This window comes from Rattus norvegicus, chromosome 16 (assembly GCF_021556685.1).
Source record: "Rattus norvegicus strain SHRSP/BbbUtx chromosome 16, alternate assembly SHRSP_T2T, whole genome shotgun sequence".
NCBI lineage: Eukaryota > Metazoa > Chordata > Mammalia > Rodentia > Muridae > Rattus > Rattus norvegicus.
Window position 1 is genome coordinate 80,304,946 of NC_141549.1, and position 21,430 is coordinate 80,326,375.

General features: G+C 45.1%; 2 protein-coding genes and 1 long non-coding RNA gene across 3 annotated transcripts in view; 2 read left to right on the top strand and 1 right to left on the bottom strand.

The window, feature by feature from the left end:
- Erich1 (glutamate-rich 1) overlaps window positions 1–21,430 on the top strand; it is a gene marked incomplete at its 5' end in the record, with an annotated part of 52,793,804 nt that overhangs the window by 49,434,386 nt on the left and 3,337,988 nt on the right.
- On the bottom strand, window positions 4,598–9,815 carry LOC148000633 (uncharacterized). The gene is made up of 2 exons (XR_015640068.1): window positions 9,606–9,815; window positions 4,598–6,770 (listed from the first exon to the last, which is right to left on the bottom strand). It is a non-coding gene; the product is annotated as an uncharacterized LOC148000633 (long non-coding RNA).
- Window positions 8,104–21,430, top strand: part of Csmd1 (CUB and Sushi multiple domains 1) — a 1,600,021-nt gene continuing 1,586,694 nt past the window's right edge. Inside the window, exon 1 of one of the 2 annotated variants that reach the window (XM_087588866.1) lies at window positions 8,104–8,582. In XM_087588866.1, the coding sequence (XP_087444992.1) occupies window positions 8,498–8,582 (85 nt within the window). In that variant the 5' untranslated portion in view covers window positions 8,104–8,497. The remainder of the gene's footprint in view (window positions 8,583–21,430) is intronic. The other variant, NM_001037327.2, reaches the window with a different exon arrangement.

Genomic DNA, 21,430 nt, shown 5'->3' on the forward strand with positions numbered 1-21,430 from the left:
GTGACGACAACAAGACTCCCGACTAGTCTCAGGGGATTTCCAATAAACTCTCACCTTACATGGAACCAATAAGTTTAGTGTCCGCGGGTGAGAGGAAATTTGCAGCACTTGATCCTCTGCCTGTTCTATTTCAGCGCAGACACAGTGTCCCCCTTCTCCATCCTGAGGCTGTACATGGTAGGGTGGTTGAAAAGCATTCCATTTTGCCTTTGAACCACATGTCTTCCTCGCTCAGTCGTCTGAGAATGGACACATTGTTGAATCCGTATTTTGTGCTTCTGTGAATGCCACACCAATAAACGTGGACGTTAATTTTATATATATATATATATATATATATATATATATATATATATATATGTATGTATGTATGACTCATTTCATTTGAATTTCTACACAGGAGTGGGGCGGAGAGGTCATAGGGTAGGTGCATTTGTAATGTTCTGAGGACCCTCCACACTGTTTTCTACAATGGCTGTGTTTATTTACCCTCCCAGCAATAGTGCGGAGAATTCACTGTTTCTGCATCTTTGGTGCCTTTGGTCCTTTCCAGGCATTTTAAAAGTTCTCCATGAGGTTTTAGTATATTATTCATTCATTCATTTATTCCTTTAGAAGTGGGATACACCTGCCTGTTATGGAAGATGAGAATAGATCAGATGACAACATGTAGGAATCAGTTCTCTGTGCCCTCCCTGAGGATTCCTTGGATCAAAGTCACGTCATCAAGCTTGTGAGCACATGCCTTTACCCACTGAGCCATCCCAGTGGCCCGCCTCTGGGTTTTCTGACAGGAAGCATTTTAGTGAAGGTCAGTTGATGCTCACTGTGGCTGTAGCCTACATCCCTCCCTGTGGTTTTTCCTGGCATTGACAATTTTATGGGCTTGCTGGTCATCACCACGAACAATGGCTTCGATACAGAGCTCCCATGGCCTTATTGACATGAGTTGGAGAGCTAGGGCTGTCATTCAGTGGTAGAACGTTTTCATCGTGTGCAAAAGGCACTAGGGTTGAGCCTTGCCACTGCAAAAACAAATAATACGCATCAATGTTAAAATATTGGGTGCAATGTGAATTGCTGTGACACATAGAGAAGGAAGGTTGGAACTGAGCCCTAGAGATTCTTATGTCCTGATCATGTATCATAGTGTATATTTAGATTTTGGCTCCTCCCCCATTTCTGGCATAGTGCAACTTGAGTGGACCTCTCCTCTGTCAGAGTTCACAGGCCTCTGTTCTAGCTTGGAACTTTTTTTTTTTCAGTAATCTTTATCATCTGATAGAATTCTCTGGGCAGATATCCCTCCACATCTATTCACTTGCCTCTCCTCCTTGCCTGGAATGCCTTTTCATGTTTTAAGCTGATATTAGATCTCATCTTTCTCTGCAGGCTCATTCAAAGTCTTGAAATATCAGAGACACTTCAGTGGTCTCCCCGGAGGCAGCAGGGTGGAATGAAAAAGGCCTAGACATAGGCTTCTGCTTCTCCGGTCTTTAGGGTAATTATTGACAAGACCTAAAAACCCTCTGGTTGACCTTTCGGGATCTCAGGTTCTGCACATGCTCATTCCTGATCTATGTGGTAATAGATATGGTAGTGTGGTTTAACTAAGTGCACCGACGCCACGTCTCAGGATGTCAGTGTCGGGTTGCTCATGCTGCTGCTGCTGGTAGCAATCACATGCTATTTTGGCACCGCCTGAAGCACCGCTCCACATGTGGAAGGAATAGTCCAAGAATCGACAAGCTTGCAGTACTTCAAAAGATGATAACTTGCCTTTTTTGAAGAGGACTTTTTTCCAATAGGAAAGATTTTTGCATAGACAATTTCAGCAAACATCTGAAAACCTCTTATTTCAATCAATAAGGAAAGAATGACAGTCCTTCAAGTGGGGGGTGCAGAATGCATTTAAATTCAGAGGCAACACAGGAAAGATGGAAAGAAAGAAAGCTAAGTCTGTATTTGTATTTCTAGCCCAATTCAAACCCAGAATTTTCCCATACATCTTAATTAATTCTCCCGACAATCAAATGAGTTAAGAAAGTAGATAGACTTTTTAGGGACTAGGCAGTTCATTTTGTATAATATATACTACACACACACACACACACACACACACACACACACACACACACACACACACACCCCTGTTGGGAAATGGGAAAATTGACCCATTAATTGAGGTTAGTGAGGACTCATGTGTTTCTGTACAAAGATTTCTCAATCTATGGTATAGAGAAAGCAGGTAGATATAGACAGGGAGGAAAGGTAGTTTTATATCAGTGAAACTGTAAGAGATCCTGGTCTTGGATGACCCCCTTTGGATGAACACCTACCCTAGGATGTTCTCTATGTGAATACCTACAGAAGCAAGAGTAGTAGTGGTGTCCACAGGAAATTTGGTGTACCAGATGCTCCCAGTGTCACTGTGAAAAGCCATCAGAGGCAGAAACCCATTTTTGAGGGAAAGCATGATTGCCCTGTGTGCCATTTTAAAGCTGAAAGAAAACACTTTAGTTAGACATTTCCTCAACATTAGGAAACTACTTAGGGGTGGACAACCACCTCTCAAAAGGGGAAATCGGTGATGTCTACATTTTCTCCTGATAGCAGGATTCAAGGGACAGGGGAGCTAGATAGTCATTCTTAATTTGTCACCTCCCCGCAGTTCGCTGATAGTTTTTTAATGAACTAAATGAAATAACTCAGAGTCACTTATTCACGTTCAGTGGTAAGGCTGGTGCAGTCAACAGTATTCCTATACTGCAAAAGAGGATGTGGTGTGTGTGTGTGTGTGTGTGTGTGTGTGTGTGTGAGAGAGAGAGAGAGAGAGAGAGAGAGAGAGAGAGAGAGGGAGGGAGTGCGTTGTGTGCAATATGCATGCTGATCTTGACTCTTTCTCTGAGTAAAATTAATTGTTCATATGTATATATTTTCATCATACAATGTCCCTCCTATGGAGAACTCGATGAAGCTACACAATAAATGGCTGCTAATAAATACATTCAGGGTCAGGTGAGGAACAGGAAAGTGGTGAAACTTGGAATATGAAGGAAATAAGAATTTGAGAAGTAGCCTGCACATTAGCCAGAATCCTGTATGACGGTCACATGCATGACAACAGAGTCACTGAAGGGAGAATGGCTCTTCCTAAAGCTAGAGAATTGCTTTTAGCATAGCCCTTTTGACATTCAAATCTGTTGGAATATAGACAGTGGAAGTCTCTGGAAAGTTAATGGTCACTTGTCAACTGTGAGCCTTAATGCTGAGCCAGCACATATGTGAGCTTTCCAGACAGTATTTGTTCTGCAAGGACATCTGGTTCCCCCTTGCTATCTCTCTGTCTGACATGAAGCAGCGGCCTGGGCTGGTGAATGTGTATGGTGACTCCATGCTGGGCAGTCTTGTTGAAGGAGAGCATTACTAATACGCAGGCAGAGTGGCCAGATGCCTAGCTGCAGAGGAACTCTCAAGATGGCTTCTATTCCACGGGTCTCAGGAAATGGCTAGGAGGCTGCCTTGCAAGCTGAACTTAAAAGTCAGAGCAAAGGAATCTTCACTTTCTCATCGGGGTGTCAGCTGGATTCACCTTGTGACAACTTTGGAGATAACAACTGATGTTTTTTTGTCTCCCCAGTTCCAGTTTAAAATCCTAAAATATGAGCTGGTGCAGGTGGAATGCTCTTTCCCCGTCTTCTCTTTCTTCCCTTTCAATGGTGGGAAAGGGAAACACCCATCTGTGAAGCTTTACTATGTGTCTGATGTCTCAATATTGTGTGATTCTTTCCACATGTCTGTCAGGAAGATCTCATTACATACATTGCAGATACGGAAGCACACTTAGATAACATTTGTTTGTGTGCTCGCTTGCTGAGAAGAAAAGATAAATGTATGGATCAAAGCAGATTCTTTTGACTCCAAGGTCAATCTCTGATACCAGTATTTGTCAAATCGTGACTTCTGATGTACCCATGTCACCTTGAACTTCTTAGACATGTCAAATTTTAGGCGTGATTTGAGAAAAACTGCATCAGATACTTTGGGGTTGAAGCCAGCCACATGCACTTCAATAATACAGATGACCAAGTGTTTTAGTTAGGGTTTTACTACTGTGAACAGACACCGTGATTAAGGCAACTCTTATAAGGACAACAATTAATTGGGGCTGGCTTTCAGGTTCAGAGGTTCAGTCCATTATCATCAAGGTGGGATCATAGCAGCATCCAGGCAGGCATGGTGCAGGAGGAACTGAGACTTCTATATCTCCATCTGAAGGCTTCTAGGAGAAGTCTGGCTTCCAGGCAACTCAGACAAGATTCTTAAAGCTTACACTCATAGTGACACACCCACACCAACAAGGCTACCCCTACTCTAATAAGGCCACACTTCAGAATATTGCCACTCCCTGGGCCAAGCATACACAAAGTATCACATCGATTTAAGTTATCCTTCTGCACAGAGATGCCCATGTTTCCTGGAGCGCCCTTTCAGGCAAGCTACCTTATGATGAAAGAGGAGGACTCACTATTCTCTCATTCTATGCAATGAACCATTTGTAGTGAGTATCCACCATCCTGAAGGCATGCACACGAAGAGAATTTAAAATATTGCTTTATTAGAAAGAAATGGCAAAGGCTTGGCAGGTAACTATGAGTAAGAGACTCAAGAGAGCTTGTCATTGTACTTGCTCAGATGTCAACACCTTCTTTCAATGGTGACCTAGGTATTGATATATTGTAGAGGTTGTGTCAGGGTCACTTACAAAGAATCGTGATCTGATATCACTATCAGAGCACTCTATAACCCTGCAACATTACGCTTTCCCCTTAGGAGGTGTCATTTAGGCGTACTCTGCAAAGGTCTTCCAAGACTAGTAGGTGACCAGAGCATCAACTGTATGTGTACTAAGCTCTGCTATGGGGGAGAGGGAGTTACATGTGTACAAACATCCAAGTCGAGTTCAGCTTCTGGCTTTTGTAAGAGGTGGCTTCCGACGGGTAGCCGGATTTCTTAAAGAAAGAAGTCCCCCTCAATGCTTCCATGGCCATCCGTCTTTCAAATACAGCATCAAAGAAGCCAAACAAAGTCATATTTAGCCATCCTAGCAACAAGACGTATTCTCTAAGACGTTCATATCCGTACAGCCCTTCAGCTAATTAGTATTCTCATTTGTACATTGTGAAAAGCAAGCTATATTTATCTCAAGCATCATGTTTCTGTCCTATCCTTAGGTGATTCCATCTCACGGGCGCTCTTCATCTCCTGAGTGTTTATGTTGTCATCCTTCATGTGATGATGCCAGGCCTTAGGGACATCTCCATCTTTCCAGCAAGGCAGGGGCCTCTTAGCGCTTTCTCAATGTACTCCTCAGGGCCAGTCTGGATGCCAGCATCATTTCTAGAGCAGCTTATCCAGGCTCTGGAGGCTGAAGAGTGCTGTGCAGAGACTGAGAAAGGCATCCACACCCATGCAGCTGTACAAACCTTCCAGTCACTGCAGAGAGGCCCCACAGCCCTTCTAGGGGTGAAACCTCACTGTCCCTTACTGAGATGATATTGTGACAATTCTAACGTAGGGCCATTCCTTGATCTGAGGGAAAATCATGCCCTCACAACAAATCAGAGGCCAAAAGAGAAGAGAGGCTCTAGGATGCTAAAAATGCCCTTCATCCGTGGCCTGGTGATAAGGAGCATTCAGGCGTACTCTGCAAAGGTCTTCCAAGACAGTAAGTGACCAGAGCAGAAGATGAAAAAGAGATGGGACTAAAAGATGCTAGCGGGAAAAGCTGAGCACTAGATGGCAGCAGAGACCCATGGTTTTCTTCTGGGCCTAGAATCTTCTGAGATCCTGGATGGGGGAGATTCCCAATATCCCTCCGAAGGAGCCATTCTTCCTGGGCAGTCTTTCCCTTGTTCACAGACTCACAATCAAGTTGCATTCTGACAAGGTCATTCTAACTTCCAGACCCAGGATCTTTCTTCCCTTCTAATCTGAAACGACTGTCATTTGTTTAGACTGTCGTTGCTCTATGATTTTACTCAAATGGATAAATTTGCAACGAAAGCATCAAAAAAAAAAAAACGGTTTTTAATTATTGCTGTTTCGAGACAAGGCCTCCCTGTGAAGCTTTGGCTAGCCTGAAACTCTTTGTAGACCAGGCTAGCCTTGAACTTGAGGTGATGCCCTGTCTGTCTCCTGAGTGCTGCCACTACAGGTCTGCATCACCATGGATCTGAGAGGGAAAGGGTCTTTAAGCATGTTGCTATGAAGGAGACACTCAATCTTGAGTTGGCATATTGCCACCATTCTGTGCAAAGGTGTTTGACATCTCGAGACACTGAACATTCTTGATTCAGGCCCTAATAACTTGAATCCATCTGGGAGTCCCAGCACAAGGTAGTGAGATTTGGAAATGGTTTTTAATGGCAGAAATCCTTCTTAGTGACATGAGTCATTAGGAGTGGCATTCAGAAGACAGGACACCATTTTTCATGGGGGACTTCAGCTGTGTTGCTCCTGGAGAGATCAATGTGTCCGGAGTAGGAGCAGGGGATGAACTATTGGATCTCCTAATGGGTCTTGAAAGATTTTGTTGTTGTTGTTGCTGCTGTTGTTGCTGTTCACTTGCTGGAGTGTAAATGACACCTGGGGGATGACTTTAAAAAAAATCACACTAGAGGTGGCGCCTTCCACTCTCTTTCACACTGAAGGGCACAGGGAGTCATCCTCAATCCACGTTTTAGAGAGATACCCTGGAATTTTCTCCCCTAGGGATAAAAACAATGAGAAGACACAAAACAACAAAAATGAAAAGTTCAGATCAGTTCCAAGAGAGGACCTGCTGAAGAGAACTCCAAGGGAAGGAGTAAGGGCTAGGGTTGCTCTGAGAGGGTAAGACACATCTTTGGAGTCACTCTCATGCCCTCAGGTGGTCTATGGGCTACAGGGAGCAAGAAGGCTCTAGAGCCCTAAACTTGAAGTGGGCACACCTTGACTCAGTCGCTGACAGTGACAGGGAGATGATGCAGCCACCAGCCTGCCTCCCTAATACCATGCTCACTCCTTGGTGTGAACAGCACACAGTCCTCATGGGATGGATGCTCCCATGGTGGGTGGAGGCATGAGATATCCGTGTCCCCTTCACTCCAATCCTCTAGAACTCCCTAATCCTTTCTGATTAAGAATGGAGCATCTGTGAACTCTAGCCTTCACCTGGTTTGGACTTTTCAATTAACCTCCAGCCCTTTAGCAGTTTCCTCTGTGTGCACTCCCTGGCTGTGGTAGATCTGCTTGTAGCCAGTTCCTCCTGGCTCCTCCTGATCCCTCTTTGAGGGATCAGGGGGACCCCTTCTTGAATGCTGGATTTGATTTTGGGATTCACTAGACTTTTGCCAATTCTTCTGCTCTCATAACCAGAACGGTAGCAGCCTGGTAGTTCAGATTCATTTTGGTTCCCACATAGAGCTGGGCTTGGAATGAGGGTAAAGTAACCCTAACAGGACTAAACATGGACAGGGAAGAGAACTGTCAGCAGCTCATCTCAATTGCAGGCAGTCACCTTTTCAGAGATAATGTACAGTATCTTTTAAAAGCACCTTTTTGCTCCCAGTTTCCGTCAGAGCTGGGCCCATTCTCTCCCCCACCTGCATTTCTTTCAGAACTTAGGCAGGGGAAGTCCTGGTCAGTAGAGAAAGAGCTCCCAGGATGGAGGCCAGACTCTGCCTGCCCCCACAGAGCCCTCAGGCTCGCTTGCCTGGTCGATTGTATGGTTTCTTCCCGGTGCGCGGCGTGGGCTTCTCCCACTTGAGCGCCCAACAAGTCTCCGTGCTCCAGCCTGCGCGCAGCCGCGCCAGAGGCTGAACGCAGCGCTGCAGGAGCACTAGCAGGGGCCTGAAAGCTCGAGGCCGGGCTGAGTCCCGAACTGTGCGGTGCCAACCTCCTCCTTCCCCTCTCGGTGGGTAGGATGGTTGAGTCCAGCCGCCACGGCAGCGGCTCCTTGCGCCTCTAGCAGCCTGTCTTCAGCGCTCGCTCCCCGCCTTCCTCCCGCTCCAGCCCCGCTCCCCCCCCCCGCGCCCCTCCCGCACCTCCCACTCGCTGGCTCTCTCTCCAGCTGCCTCCGCTCCAGGTTGCTCCCGGCTGCGCGCGCTCCTCTCCGCGCCTCGCCCCCTCCCGCAGCCTCGCCGCCTTGGTGCCTTCCTGCCCGGCTCGGCCGGCGCTCGTCCCGGGCCCCGGCAGCCCCGGGGCTGCGCTCACTCGGAGCATCTTCAGCCCCGCAGTGGCTCGGACCCGATGCTACGGGAGCGGAGCAAGCCGGGCGCGCAGAGCTGCGGGAGGCGTCGTATGCGCGGCCGGGCTGGGGACCCGGAGCTCTTGCCAGCTCGCCTTGCCCTTTGGTGATTACCGGGCTGTGTTTAGAGCCCGGTCGTTCCTCGGAGGAGACCGGCGCATCGGAGAGGAGCCATCCGTGTCGTGTGCGTGTGGAATATCTGCAGACATGACTGCGTGGAGGAAATTCAAGTCGCTGCTCCTGCCTCTGGTGCTGGCGGTTCTGTGCGCGGGGCTCCTCACTGCAGCTAAGGGTAAGACAGGCTAACACGGTACCGGGGAGACGGCCGAACCCTCGGAGGCCCGGTTTGCGAACCCGAGTGTCTGATCTGAAAACCGTAAGGGACCAAGCAGCAGACACGGGCCGGGTGGCTGTCCACCAGCGACGTTAGGGAACGCAGCGCCCGATACCGAGCTTCCATCGCGTTCTTCCCACCCCTCATCTGCCCCCGCCCCACCCCCGCCCTTCCTTCCCCCTCACTTGGGCTCAAACGACATTTCTCTCTGTGCTGTGTGCTGTGGGTTGTCAAGGGGAAGAGAACCCGGCACGAGTTGGGCAGAGAACTGCGCCTTGGCTCCTGGTGCTTGGTGGGCTTGGCGGGTCGCAGGCTGGGGTAGTTCCCACGACTTCTCCCCGGACCAGGCGCACCTGGGATACATACTGAGCACCGTCAGCCTGGCAAGTTCAAGCTCTCCGGGGCTCCTGTGCCATCAGGGAGAGCTAGCTGAGTGGCGTTCCCACAGCCTTACACCTCCTCACACCCAATTCCTCTGCTTTCCCTCCAAGGTACTCCAACTAGCTGTCTCTGTGAGGTCGCCCCCTCTTTCCTTCCCTGGACTTTGCTTTCTGCAAGTTGTAATGTCTGGCAAGGTGGACGAAGCCAGCGGGGAGTTCTGGCCGGGTTTCTGTATCAGCTCAATTCTCTGTGGGTGCAGCGGCAACCCCTGTCTAAGTCTGATCAACCAAAGGAGAAGGGTCTCTCTGAATGGTTCCTGGAGCTTTTGGCTCAGTGAATTAGGATCTCTCCTTGAAAGGAGTTAGGGGATGGTTTCTCCTAAGTCTCTCCAAGCTGCAACCTTCCGGAGGGATGGCAACAGCTCATGTGTTGTGCGCTAGGTCTAGGTTTATTCTGTGGGAAGAAGGGAGGGAGGGAGGGAGGGAGGGAGGGAGGGAGGGAGGGAGGAGAGAGAGAGAGAGAGAGAGAGAGAGAGAGAGAGAGAGAGAGAGAGAGAGAGAGAGAATATGAGAATTGATTGATTTTCACATTGGCAAATACCTGTTCCCATTTCTTCACTCTCTGATGCTTCTGGGGCTTCGGTGTTAGTTTCCTTCCTCACACTCCTGGGCAAACCTGTATCTGTATCTTTATAGACAGATTGCTTTTCTTTTTAAAGGATGGAACCAAGTCTTACGACTTTTCTCGCCTTTTGACTCATTTGTTCCCTCTTTCCTCACAAGCGATTCCCCTTTCCTCTCTAGACTACCCCGGCTTCTATTCCCCTAGTGGTTCAAATTCAAGGGTGATTAAGAAGCGACAGAGGACTCTGTGATCTCCATCCAACTCCACACCCGCCTGGAGAGAGCAGAGGATTGTCTGAGGGCTCCGCGTGGGGGAAACTTGGCCTTCTGATGCTGACCTCTCTGCCAAGCATCCTTCTTACAAAGGGTATCTGTGGGATGTGCCCCAATAGCTCGCGTAGACATAGGTGGGTCCTGCTTAACTGGAAAGATGGGATTGCTTGCTTTACCGGAGCTTCCTCTCTTCAGATTCTGACCCTCTGACTACACGCCTCCCTCCCCACATCTAGCCTGGGCCTCCACCTGCCGAGGCTCCACAGGCCAAGCACTAAGCAGGGTTAGGTTGGCAGAGGGCTCCGGTCTCATTGGGCACATTGGGAAAGGAGAGGTAAAACATGAAAAGTCGAGGGCTGTGCCCCCCAAACCAGGTGCGGATGTCAACGTTGGAAGTGGAAAAGATTCAGGACACAGAGCTAGGCTTTGTCCAGACAAACCCTTGGAGAAATGATATGCTCATCATGCAACTATGCCAAACTTCTTACCCTTTCCTGCACTCTGAGATGATCTAAGGCAAAGCTTCCTCCTTTCCTAAACCTGCAGCTCACCCTTGGAGCGCACTCTGGGTTCCTTGGAGTTCTGAGCAGTCCTAGCTCCCTTCCTTCCCAATTAACAGAGCTTGCTGCGTGGAGCCCACAGCCTCTTGCCCGGCTGCTTAATAATCCCTACACGTGTGCGGGCTGATTCCGCCCCCATGAGGGTGGTCTGCCGCGCTGGGGGAGGGGAAGCAGGGGCCGGGTGTGGAGGGACAGGTCCTGGGCAGAGGTTGCACTAGCTTGGTTCAGGGTTTCCAGGGTAGATGCAGAGTCCTGGGCCTGGACTCACAGCCCTAGAGAACGGAGTGCCTTCTGAGCACCAGGAACCCGGGTGGAGACTATGGACGCCAAAGTGAAGCCAAGGAGCCGCCAGCCCCTGCTTGCTTGGCGCTGGGATCGGGCGCGCGTGCGCGCACCCTCGTGCTCAAAGGGACTGGGACTCTGGTCGTCAAGAATGTTTGCGCTATTGTCTGGCCCACGGGGCAGTGGGTGCATGCTTCTTCATTAACCCCCTTGGGACCCGAGCTGCATCTTCTAGCACCCAGGAGGTCAGGCGCAAGCCCTGTGGCTGTGCAGGCTGGCGGGAGGCTGGTGACGCCAGCAAGAGAGTAGCTAACAGTGTGCTGGCTGGCAGCTGGGGCAGGGTCGCAGTTTCCCTTAGAAAGCAAAAGCCAGTGGGCCAAGGTCGGGCCTCTGCCAGGGGGTGTTGCCTCTGGGCTCCAACGCTTGGCCAGAGGGTCCGCGGGCGCCCTGGCGCCTGCGCAGAGTAGGGTCCTCCTCCTAGGAGCGCACAGGGGAGGGAGCTGGGCCATTGCTACTCTCAGCTGTGCTGCCTGCACCCAGGTGGCTTGGGAGCCAAGGCAAAAACAGGTTGAGTTTTTAATGCCTGGGACATCTTTCATGACCTGTTTGCTGAGTCTGAGAGGCTGGAGGCGCTGCAATAGAGGTCCTTGGAACCCATTACCTTCAGTGCCCAAGCATCGGTTCAAAAAACAGTGGGAGGAAACCAGGAATTCCATCATTATTATTATTGTTGTTGTTGTTGTTGTTGTTGTTGTTGTTGTTGTTGAGGAGGAGGAGGAGGAGGAGAAGGATGATGAATGTTATTAATGAGATGACAAGGGTGGAATCCCAAGTTTATATCTCTTTGTAAAAGCACATTATCCAGAGAGCAGAGGACAATGAAGATTTTTAAGCTTTTTCATTTGGTCAATAGATGGAATAAATTATACGAGGAGGAGAAAGCTTGCTTAAATCTGTGCCCCCAATCCAGGATTGAGTCATCTCTACAGGCCTTTTGAGCAAAGTTTGTTTCTCAGTAGGTTCTTGGGTTATTGGTTGTCAGCTGTGAAAAGAAGCTGGCCTTTAAGGCTTTGCTTGGAACTCCAGCTAGAAGTATTCTTGCTTAACGCTGGCTGGAAGGAGCCTCACCTGAGGAAGCTTGAGAATGAAGGCAGAGGTTTGTGCAGGCAAATCCTTAGGTTGCCTACCACTCCAGTAAAGAGATTTAAAGCACAAGTCATGGAATTCCCACAGAGACCACATACAGAACTCAAAGCCCAGAGAGGAATGTATTCCTAAGCCTCTTAATGCCTCTAGATCGTTACCCCTTTGAAAATTCATATTACCAAAGGACGACAAGACTTTTGCAGGTCTGATTTCCTTTAGAGCAGGGCCACTTTAATTTTGTGTGGGATGAAGCCAGCACCATATGAATAAGAGTGCTCAACCCCTCCCCCAATCCATCATGCACCAGAATGATGGAGAACTGTTAATTCTCTGTATTCAAGTTGTCCTCATCAAATCTCTTCCCCCTTGCACTGCCAAAGATGGTACTGTATTTTAACATTTAAATCTGGTCAGCCAAACGGCTTCCTACTGCTTCCAGAGTAGCCATTTAGTTACTAGTGTAGGACCCTGATCAAGCAAAGCAAATCCTGGGGTTAGAAACATCGGTTAGGAGCCAGGAACACCTGGGGGACCTTCCAGAGGACTGGAATTCAATTTCCAGCACCCACATCAGTCAGCTCACATTCACCTTTACTTAAGCTCAAGGGGATCTTACACCCCCTTCTGGCCCACACATGGGGTACATCTGCACATAAATAAGTAAAAAGTATGTATTTTTAACAAAAAAAAAGAGGGAGAATCTTTTTTGTGCCATCACAGGATTGTCAAACTGGAAGAAGAGAAAGATACCACCTACTTGTACAGATTCAGAGGAGGAATGGGGGTAGTTCAGAAACTCTAGAACACACTTCTTCCTGCCTCAAACACCTTGTTAGTAGAGACTAAAGGGAGGGGCTATTTTATTTTGGCTTTCATCTGGCCAATCAAGCTCAGTCAGAACAGGGTGTACCTCTGACTTCCAAGTTTCTCCAGTCGAAACATCTCCTACCCCAGGGCAAGGCTTCCCTAGTCAGGCTCCCATTCATTGTCTGAAACACAATCCAACTTGAGAGATGTCAATACAACAATTCTGTTTCCTCCCAGAAATAGATCAACAAAGGCTTGGGGGCCACTGAGTGCCCACTGCTGAGGATCTAGCAAATCCAGGGTAGACAAGTTTAAGCTGTCATAATGCAAATGGCATATTAAAGACCCCATGCTGTACTGAATTCTAAATGTGACTCTGGTCGTTTTTCTGCTGAGCTCATGGTGAAACTTGCTATGACAACTTGCATGTGTGCAATTCGAGGTATATGTTCCATTGGCCTTTTAATTTCCTCTTGTTGAGGTCATTTCCCTCTATGTATAATTCGATATACCTTGTACCTTGTACTAAAATGCGAAGAGGGCACGCCTTTAAATTTGATTTCACTAGGCAAATGCTACATCTTGGGAAGATGTCTGGTAAGGAAAAGAAATTTATCCAAACTATCTACATCTTTGCTCTAGGAAATGTTTTGAAGACCTGTTCATTCCTTACCTCACCAGAGTGGTAACTCTCAGACCATGGCTGACTACAAAATGGCGATCAAACTAATTTGATTGTGTGCTCTGCCTACTGCTTGGGCCAGTGTTGGATTCTGTTTGTTTGTGTTTGTTTGTTTGTTTGTTTGGATGAGCTAAATGGTCTTGATCTTGATGAACCATCTGAGGCTAAGATATAGATGCTTACATCTCTGGAGAAATGTGTTCATCATCAGGGAACCAACCCTCTGCTGCTGCCTTTAGATGCACGGGCATGGTCCTGGTCAAGCTATGAGTATATAAGTCAAATACTCATCCTCAAGCAATTATAGCTAAATTATAAGTGAACAGGTCATTCCCACAATGGCTTCAGGATGACCTTAAATGACCTTTGATTGTTGATATGACTTTACTTAAGGGCAATTCTAGTCCCTGGTGTGGAGACCGATTGTGATTGGAATTAATATTGTCTTTATTTGAGAAAGAACACACAGAAATCATAAGGCAGCGCTGGTGAAAATGGAGTGGTTCATGAGCCTTCTGCAGATAATACAAACCCTGTTCATCCTCCAGTGGATCAGCTTCTTCAGATACTGTGTGGAAAGTGGCTCATTTTGGTGGAGTATTCCTCAAGCCACTTACGTCAGACAGGGGTCTTCAAGAGAGAGAAATGCCACTTGTGCTTGAGAGCGTTTGCCTGGTCCTTCCTTTGGCTTGATTTTAGTGCTGTACTTGAGTCACAGGTGATGTTACTTCTACCCACCTTGCCAGTGCTGTGTCTAGAACTTCCTCAGTGGATGAAACAAGACAAAGCAGAACACTACATAGAGTCACACACCTGCTTAAATGAAACTCTGGGAGTTCTGTGTTTTTAACACATTGGAAGTTTATGGCTGCAGGCATTGGTTTAATTTCAGGGTTGGTTTAATTTTATTCTGTTCTTTGTCATAGAAGTCAGGGACATTTTACTATATGCTTTAAATCTTGTCACTGACATGGGATCATGGGACACATACCATGCAGTAATCAAATCGTTGGCACTACTTCCAGATTGTTTTTGCCAGTGAGTCACCTTGGGAATTCAATTACAACCAGGGAGCACCATGATACGAGCTGCCAGTCAAATGCCGAATGTGTTCATTTACTAATTTTGGTCTTTTTAGAGAATCTCAACTTTAAATAAACAAAGAAAAAGCTCAAAAGAAACTATAAGGATGTGGGCTCTAGAGAGTTAAAAACAAGATTGGGTGTGGATGGTCCAGCTAGTAAGGCATATGGACTCCTGTAGAGTTCTGATAAGTTTTGAGAAGGAGTGTTAGGGCATGGCCACACACTTTCCCCATCTCCACAGCATGGGTGTTTTGAATGTTCTCATGAAAAGCTGATTCCACCTCAGAATAATTCCTTGCCTCCAACTGAGTCTTAGAAGTATGTGTGATATGATGTCACTTCTAGGGCATCAGCAGCCCCCATCATACGTTATCCTGATATGGAGAACACAGCCGATCTCAGAACGAGAACTTAAAATGACAACAAGGCAGAAAGGAAACTACAGATCTAACTTAGTCTATACAAATTCAAATTTATGGTCCTTCATTATTTAGTCATGAGATGTGGACTAATTACTTTGTAGATAAAAGATATACCTCACTTGAAATGCATATAGATTGCATCTATATGTATCCCATCCCTTCTTTCCTTTCAATAAAAGGGATGAGGATCTAATCATCAATTCATTAATCCTTCAAAGGATAATTAGCCCACACAGATTTCAACATGAATTTGCTTTGTCATGAAACTGTGCAATTATTTCAGATTTTTTTCCTCTATATCATCCATGGCTCCATTATCACTGCTCATCACCCTGCACTGTTTAATCTTTTTAAAAGTATGAATTTACAACAAAGCTCCCATCTGAGCTTCCTGCCCATAGTGTTTGTATTGTGAGCAGACTTCAAGGAATAATTATAGTCTTTCATGTGAAAGACTACACGTTGCAGTGAATTATTCTATATTTTTTCCTATTACTGTTTAGTATACTCTGATACGATTGGTGTTATGTAAGAAAGAGCTAAATGTTAAATTAAAACTTGCATTATTTGAGGACTGATCCGTAATGGTTTAAAAGCCTTTGAAATCAATTGCAGACTCGAAGCACTCATTTTCCTAAGGCCTAGGGACTCCCTATGGCTTTAGTCAGAAAAATATGTTCCTCTGTACTTAATGGGAATCATCTCCACTGGTCTCTTAGGAGTTGGGAATTTGCTTCATGGGGTTAATTTTCATGGACAAAATGGGGAGGAGCGTGGGCACCTCCCTCTTATGAACACACACAGTACACAATCCATTGGTTGAAGTAATCTGTTTGCTCTTTCTTCCAACTCTGGACTGTTAGCACAGAGGACATTTCCACTCTCCTCTGATGTGGGAGCTCACTGTTCTCACCAGCCTCTTGTTACTGTACCCATCTTCCATCCATGTTAACCTAAAGGCAGACATGCTTCCTCAAGGGAGAAAAGACACTCCTATTACTCTCTTTCAAAGGATAGTGGTACAGGCCGATTCTGAGCAATCTGAGATTGTTATCATGGCTCAAAACATTATTTAATTTGTTGTTGTTAATTTGTAAGGAAATTGCTGTATTGTCAGGTACAGTGCCATTCCGGGCAACTGAGAGGCCTAAAGGCTCTGTGGTTAGCCCTTCTCTAAGGAGAAGAACGTTTAACAGCATAGGAACGGTCACATTTATATACGTAAACTGCAAATGAATACTTTGTAAAATTTTGAATATCAGTTATATAGATCTCATTCTGCCTCATTCTTATGTAAATATAATTATTGGGAAAATCTTGAAGTAAAACATGCCAGAAGGATTGTTTAACTTCCATGAGGTGATCTGTTCAAGTTAGAGGACACATTCACATAGAAAACTCTGGATTCTATTTGTTTGTTTACTTATATTATTTATTTATTTATTTATTTATTTATTTATTTATTTATTTTTACCTTTTCGGGAGTAAGAATGAGTATAACAGAAGTTAACCTCAATTTCACTATATAGCTGAGGCTGGCATCAAACTCTTGAACCTCCTGCCTCTCTACTTTCTAAGAACCTGTATTTTAAGCCATGCAATGCCACACTTGTGAAATGTATGAAATTTAAAACCAAAATCCTTAATAGTTTAAAATATTGCAAGTAATATCTAGGAAAAGTCAAGTGGGGAAGTTACTAGGGTTGCCTTTGTTACCATGGAAATGCCTCAGCTGATTGACATTCATAAGTACCAAGCTAGAACTACTATCACTGTCCAGATGCAGATATTCATTTGTTGTGATACTAAATGATGAACCTAGTAGATGAAATCCCATATATTTGTTGGCAACTCTCTGGAGAAGGACTGTAGGGGGAATTGGTACCAGTGGTGAATAATGGAACGCTATAAGCAGAAACACTCATGGGATAACTCAGACATGGGAGCTTCCTCTCTTCCCCTCTACTGAAGTTGCTGTTTGCCTTCCAGGAGCCTTCTCACTGCATCAGGAAACAGGCTCTTGACATAATTTCCATTGATCCAAATAGGAGCCTGAGTAACAGAGACCTTGATGCCATGGCAACTCTGGAGAGGAGAGTGTCTGGGAGGTGGGAGTTGTTTGGGACTTGAGGAACTGCGGAATAAGGGAAAGGACCACAGCTAATGGGTGGAGAATGAGGAGCAGGTCTACAGATAGCTGGATGTTTTCCCTTGTAGTGTAGAGTAGTCTAGTTGAAGTGTACAGTCTACAAATAAACACACAAACATTTATGTTCACTTGTCACCATGGAAATGCACATGTGGCTCCCTAAAGTAAAAAGTCCATAGAACAATGTGGGAAGAAGGACTGTGAAGGGTCCATTTTGTAAGACACACAGTGTGTCTATTTGAGGCCTCGCTTCCTTCTCTTCTCATACCTCAACTCTGTCAGGCACTTATTTGAATATCACGTATTTCTTTGAAAATAACATAGTTTTGGTAATACCTTCAGAAATTAAGGCTAGTGGGAAATAAGGTGGGTTTTGACAAAATAAGGTGTGAAGAATCTTGTGGCTTCCTGTAAGCAAGCAAGCTCCTGCTTCTTAAGTCCTACAAAGACTTGTAGACAACAACACTGTCTTGACCCTTACAGACATCTATATAGGTCTCTACATTCGACAACTGTTCAGTCTGACTTTCTAGCTCTTTCTCTCGTGCTGGGGTCTTCAAAAGACCAGGTCCATCCTAGCTTGAGGCATCCAGGCTGTTTATGTTCTTGAGTGTTTTTGTGTCTGCTGGTGTCTGAGCTTGCACAGCTTTGAGTCCATGTCCAGTAACCCTCCCATTCACGAACCACCAAGCTCCCTTTTAATTTCTGGCCACTTGTTATACTTAGTAAGAAGCTGCATATCTAGGAACTTTGGAGAGATAGGCTTCTGAGCTGCTGGTTTTTATGTTCCACACATTTCCTATTGCATTGGCCTTGGACAGCAGAAGGATCATGGGCACCTGTGTTTCTTGTACTCATGCTGCTGCTTTAATGAATAGAGCCAGGTACACAGCCTATGAGGTAAAACACCTTCTATGCATTAATTTTAGTTTTGAATATTTTGTATAAAGGTGCAGGACAGAAATAATAAGTGCCTCTTGTCTCTGCTTCAGACATCATTTACTCATGATAAAACTTGAACTTGTCCACAGAACCATCTGTCAAAATATTAATCCAAATTGTTGAGTTTATTTTCTTGTTCATTTGATTCACTAGGCATCTTCTAGTGGCTTTCCTTCTTGATATATCCATAAGGGCTCAGAATGTTTGCACTTTTCTTTTCTAGTTACAGTAGTTTAATATTAAAATGTTTTCAGCAGATATTTCAACCTACAATTGTCATTTTTATCTTCACAACTATGCTATCTTCAACCTTTTAATTTAAATGAATTACATAAGAGGATTACGGAACAAAGGTGAATTAATCATGCCCTTTCTTTGACAAATACATGTGCAACATTACATTTCTTGGGGTCTAAGTGGTACAGAGAGAATCAGGATGAATGTGCTGTTAGTGTATTAAAAAGATGAGAGGTCTTCTGCCTTTAAAGTATAAAGAAAGTAGTAAAATTGAACTTTGGAGTTTAAAAACATATCTCCTGGCAATGTGTTTCTCTTCGCATTTTTAATCATAGATAGTATAAGGTCTTTCTGAAAGAGTTGGTGTAAAACAGCATAAAATTCATGACAGGAAGAATCAGCTGCCCTTTCTTCTTTAAAGTAGATTCTATTACCTTTCATATTTTAAGAAAAGAGCCTATGTGAAGAAAAGGGTGTGTGTTATTTACAGACTCTGCGATATTTATTGTGTCCACAAAGTCAAAATGAGACACTTGGTGCATTTTAAGGGTCATGACTATTTGTTGTCCATGAATAAGAAGGGAGAGGAGGCCAAAAGTCAAGGACAGTCATAGCAGACAAGAGACGTCATTGCTGCCCTCTGTTCCAGAACATGCTGTCTCTTTCTATTGGGCCCGACGCCATGAGAGTCAACTGGAACAAGGGGGTTATCCAGAAGAGCAGGGTTTCCTTCATCGCTGGGAGGTTTATTTAGCTAGTGTTGTTGTATGACACCAGTGAGACTGAGAAACGTCTTTCCATTATCTCAGCTTCTGTGGTAAACAGTCTCTTCACAGCTTAGCTGGGTCCAATTTTAGGGGCCAGTGGAAGCATAAACAAGTGCTGATGGTGACATTGGTATCATCTGAGGCTTAACTAGGGAAGAATCCACTTTTAAGATCACTCTGTGGATTTGGCACAGTTCAGTTCCTTCTGTGGCTTGACTGAAGTTCTTGGCTGTCTCTTGGCCAGAGTTCACCCTCTGTTCTTGGAGGCTACTCAATGTTCTTTGTTTTGTGGGGCTTTCCAATAAGACACAAAGGTCAAGAAGAGAGGCTGGAGAAAGGGAGCAGAGATACAGACGGATGATACATACAGACAAAGGCTGGGCACATTGGACAACCCTACATGCACTCCCACAAGGCTCTGCCAGCAGTCATGTACTCCTTATCACTTTTGCCCTGCTATAGCACATCTGTGTCATGCTAGATACAAGACCAAACTCACACTCGGTATAAACAACAGAGGGTAGGAGGCTAACGGAAGCTACTAAATGTGTTTGCCCATCATTTTCTTCTGGAAAAGTTAGAAGACTAGGTCATGATGACTAAGCAGTATTAAGTACTGGACTAAACCTAATTGCTAGATATGAATGTATATCTTCATATTAATAAGAAGCCTAAGAAATAAGTATGAGGTAAGATTTCTGAATTACTTACTCTAAACTGCGCATATTAACCATTGCTCCTCTTGCCGCAGCAAATAATATCTATAAAGGTGTACTGGTGATTCCAAGATCCCCAGGGAAACATCCCTGTATGTTGTTGTTGTGTATGTGGAAAAGTCAGGACAGGTAAAAAGGGAGTAATCTACACACGGTAATCAAACCTAAAAATTGTGAGACTTTTAACTGAGAAATGTGATATATTTTTCTGTACAATGTGCTTATTCTTTTCAGTCTTCCCTGTAGTAGCAACAGTGACAAAAAAAAAAATCGACAGGGCGTAGATGTCCATCATCTTAGAAGAGCTGAACGAGTTCTTGAATAACAAATTGTATTGCCTACATGAAAGTCTTTCCAGATAAAACGTTGATTTGAGAATTTGAAGTAGCGTGTTTATTTCAGTTCAATCTTTTCGTGGAATGGAGGAGTGTGATACTTTTATTATGAGCATGTAAAATATGTGCAGAGGTGTCTACACCACAGTACTGGTACATGACTGAGAGACTGTGTTTGATGCCAACGTGAAGTGGATCCTAACACAATATAATTTAAATTGATTGAAACATGAATATCTAAGTTAAGTAGCTTTTATGAGACTTACTAATGAGCAAAGTAGAGTTAGATTGCAAGGTTTTTGAACCCCATGTGACGTCACGCTTATAGATTGAAGTATCTGTTATTACTTGTGTTCACCATGAGGTATTTCACCCAAACTCATGGGGAAAAAAATTGAGATCTTAACTTGTGAGCTTTCTGCCTTGATATGGCAAGACTCTCCTCCCAAGATATGTATGTTAGTGTGAAACCCACGACACCTGTCTGTCTGCCTGACCAGCACTCTGTCCTACACCTGTGGCCTTCTTTCTGGTATGGTGACACATTGGCATTTACACCCTGCCTGAGGCTACTGTGTGGGAAAAGCAGTATGGCTCAGAAAGTCTGGGCTTAAGTTTCAGCTTAAGGCAGCAGTCCAACCTTGAGGCTCAAGAGATCTCAGAGACACTGCTGATACCAGACAACACTTGCCAGGGTTAAAAGATTTTGTGACTTGTTCAATACTTTACTACAGTACTTGAACACTTGGCTCAAATATTTTGGCCTTCTTATGTACTTTGTACCAGTAGAATGCCATCATTCCAGAAGGTTTAATTCTGAAAATCTCAGTATCTTCAATCTTGCTACACTAAAATATCTTATTTAGACCACTTAAGTGGGTGCAATGAGATAGTTGCATTGTTTTGGGTGTCTTGGTTTCAGTTGGCTTTGAAGGAATGAAAACCAACGTGTTGTTTTGTTAGTCCTAATGCCTCAAGATAGAGAGGACTCATCCCAGTCCACAAGGGTTCCACTTTGATGAAAATGGATGTATGTAGAAGCTCTCTATATACACTGGTAAGACTCTGGGACAGGCTTTGCAGACACATCCAGAGCTCATCCTTCAGTGTGTAGCGTTAGAAAACATTATGCTCTCTAATACTTACCTTCATTATTTCTGCAAGTGTCCATGAACAGCTGAGTCAACAGCTTAAAGGTTGCACAGAAAAACATACATTCAAAATGTCCTGGGGAGGTGGCTCAGTCAGGAGGTACGTGCTGCACAAGCATTAGGACCCAAGACTGATCTTCTGCATAAACCTAAAAAGCCAGGTATAATGGTGGCATGCCTGTAATCCCAGCTTCAGAAGGGCATAAAAACAGAAACAGGAGGATTCCTGGGACTTACAGGTCACCTGC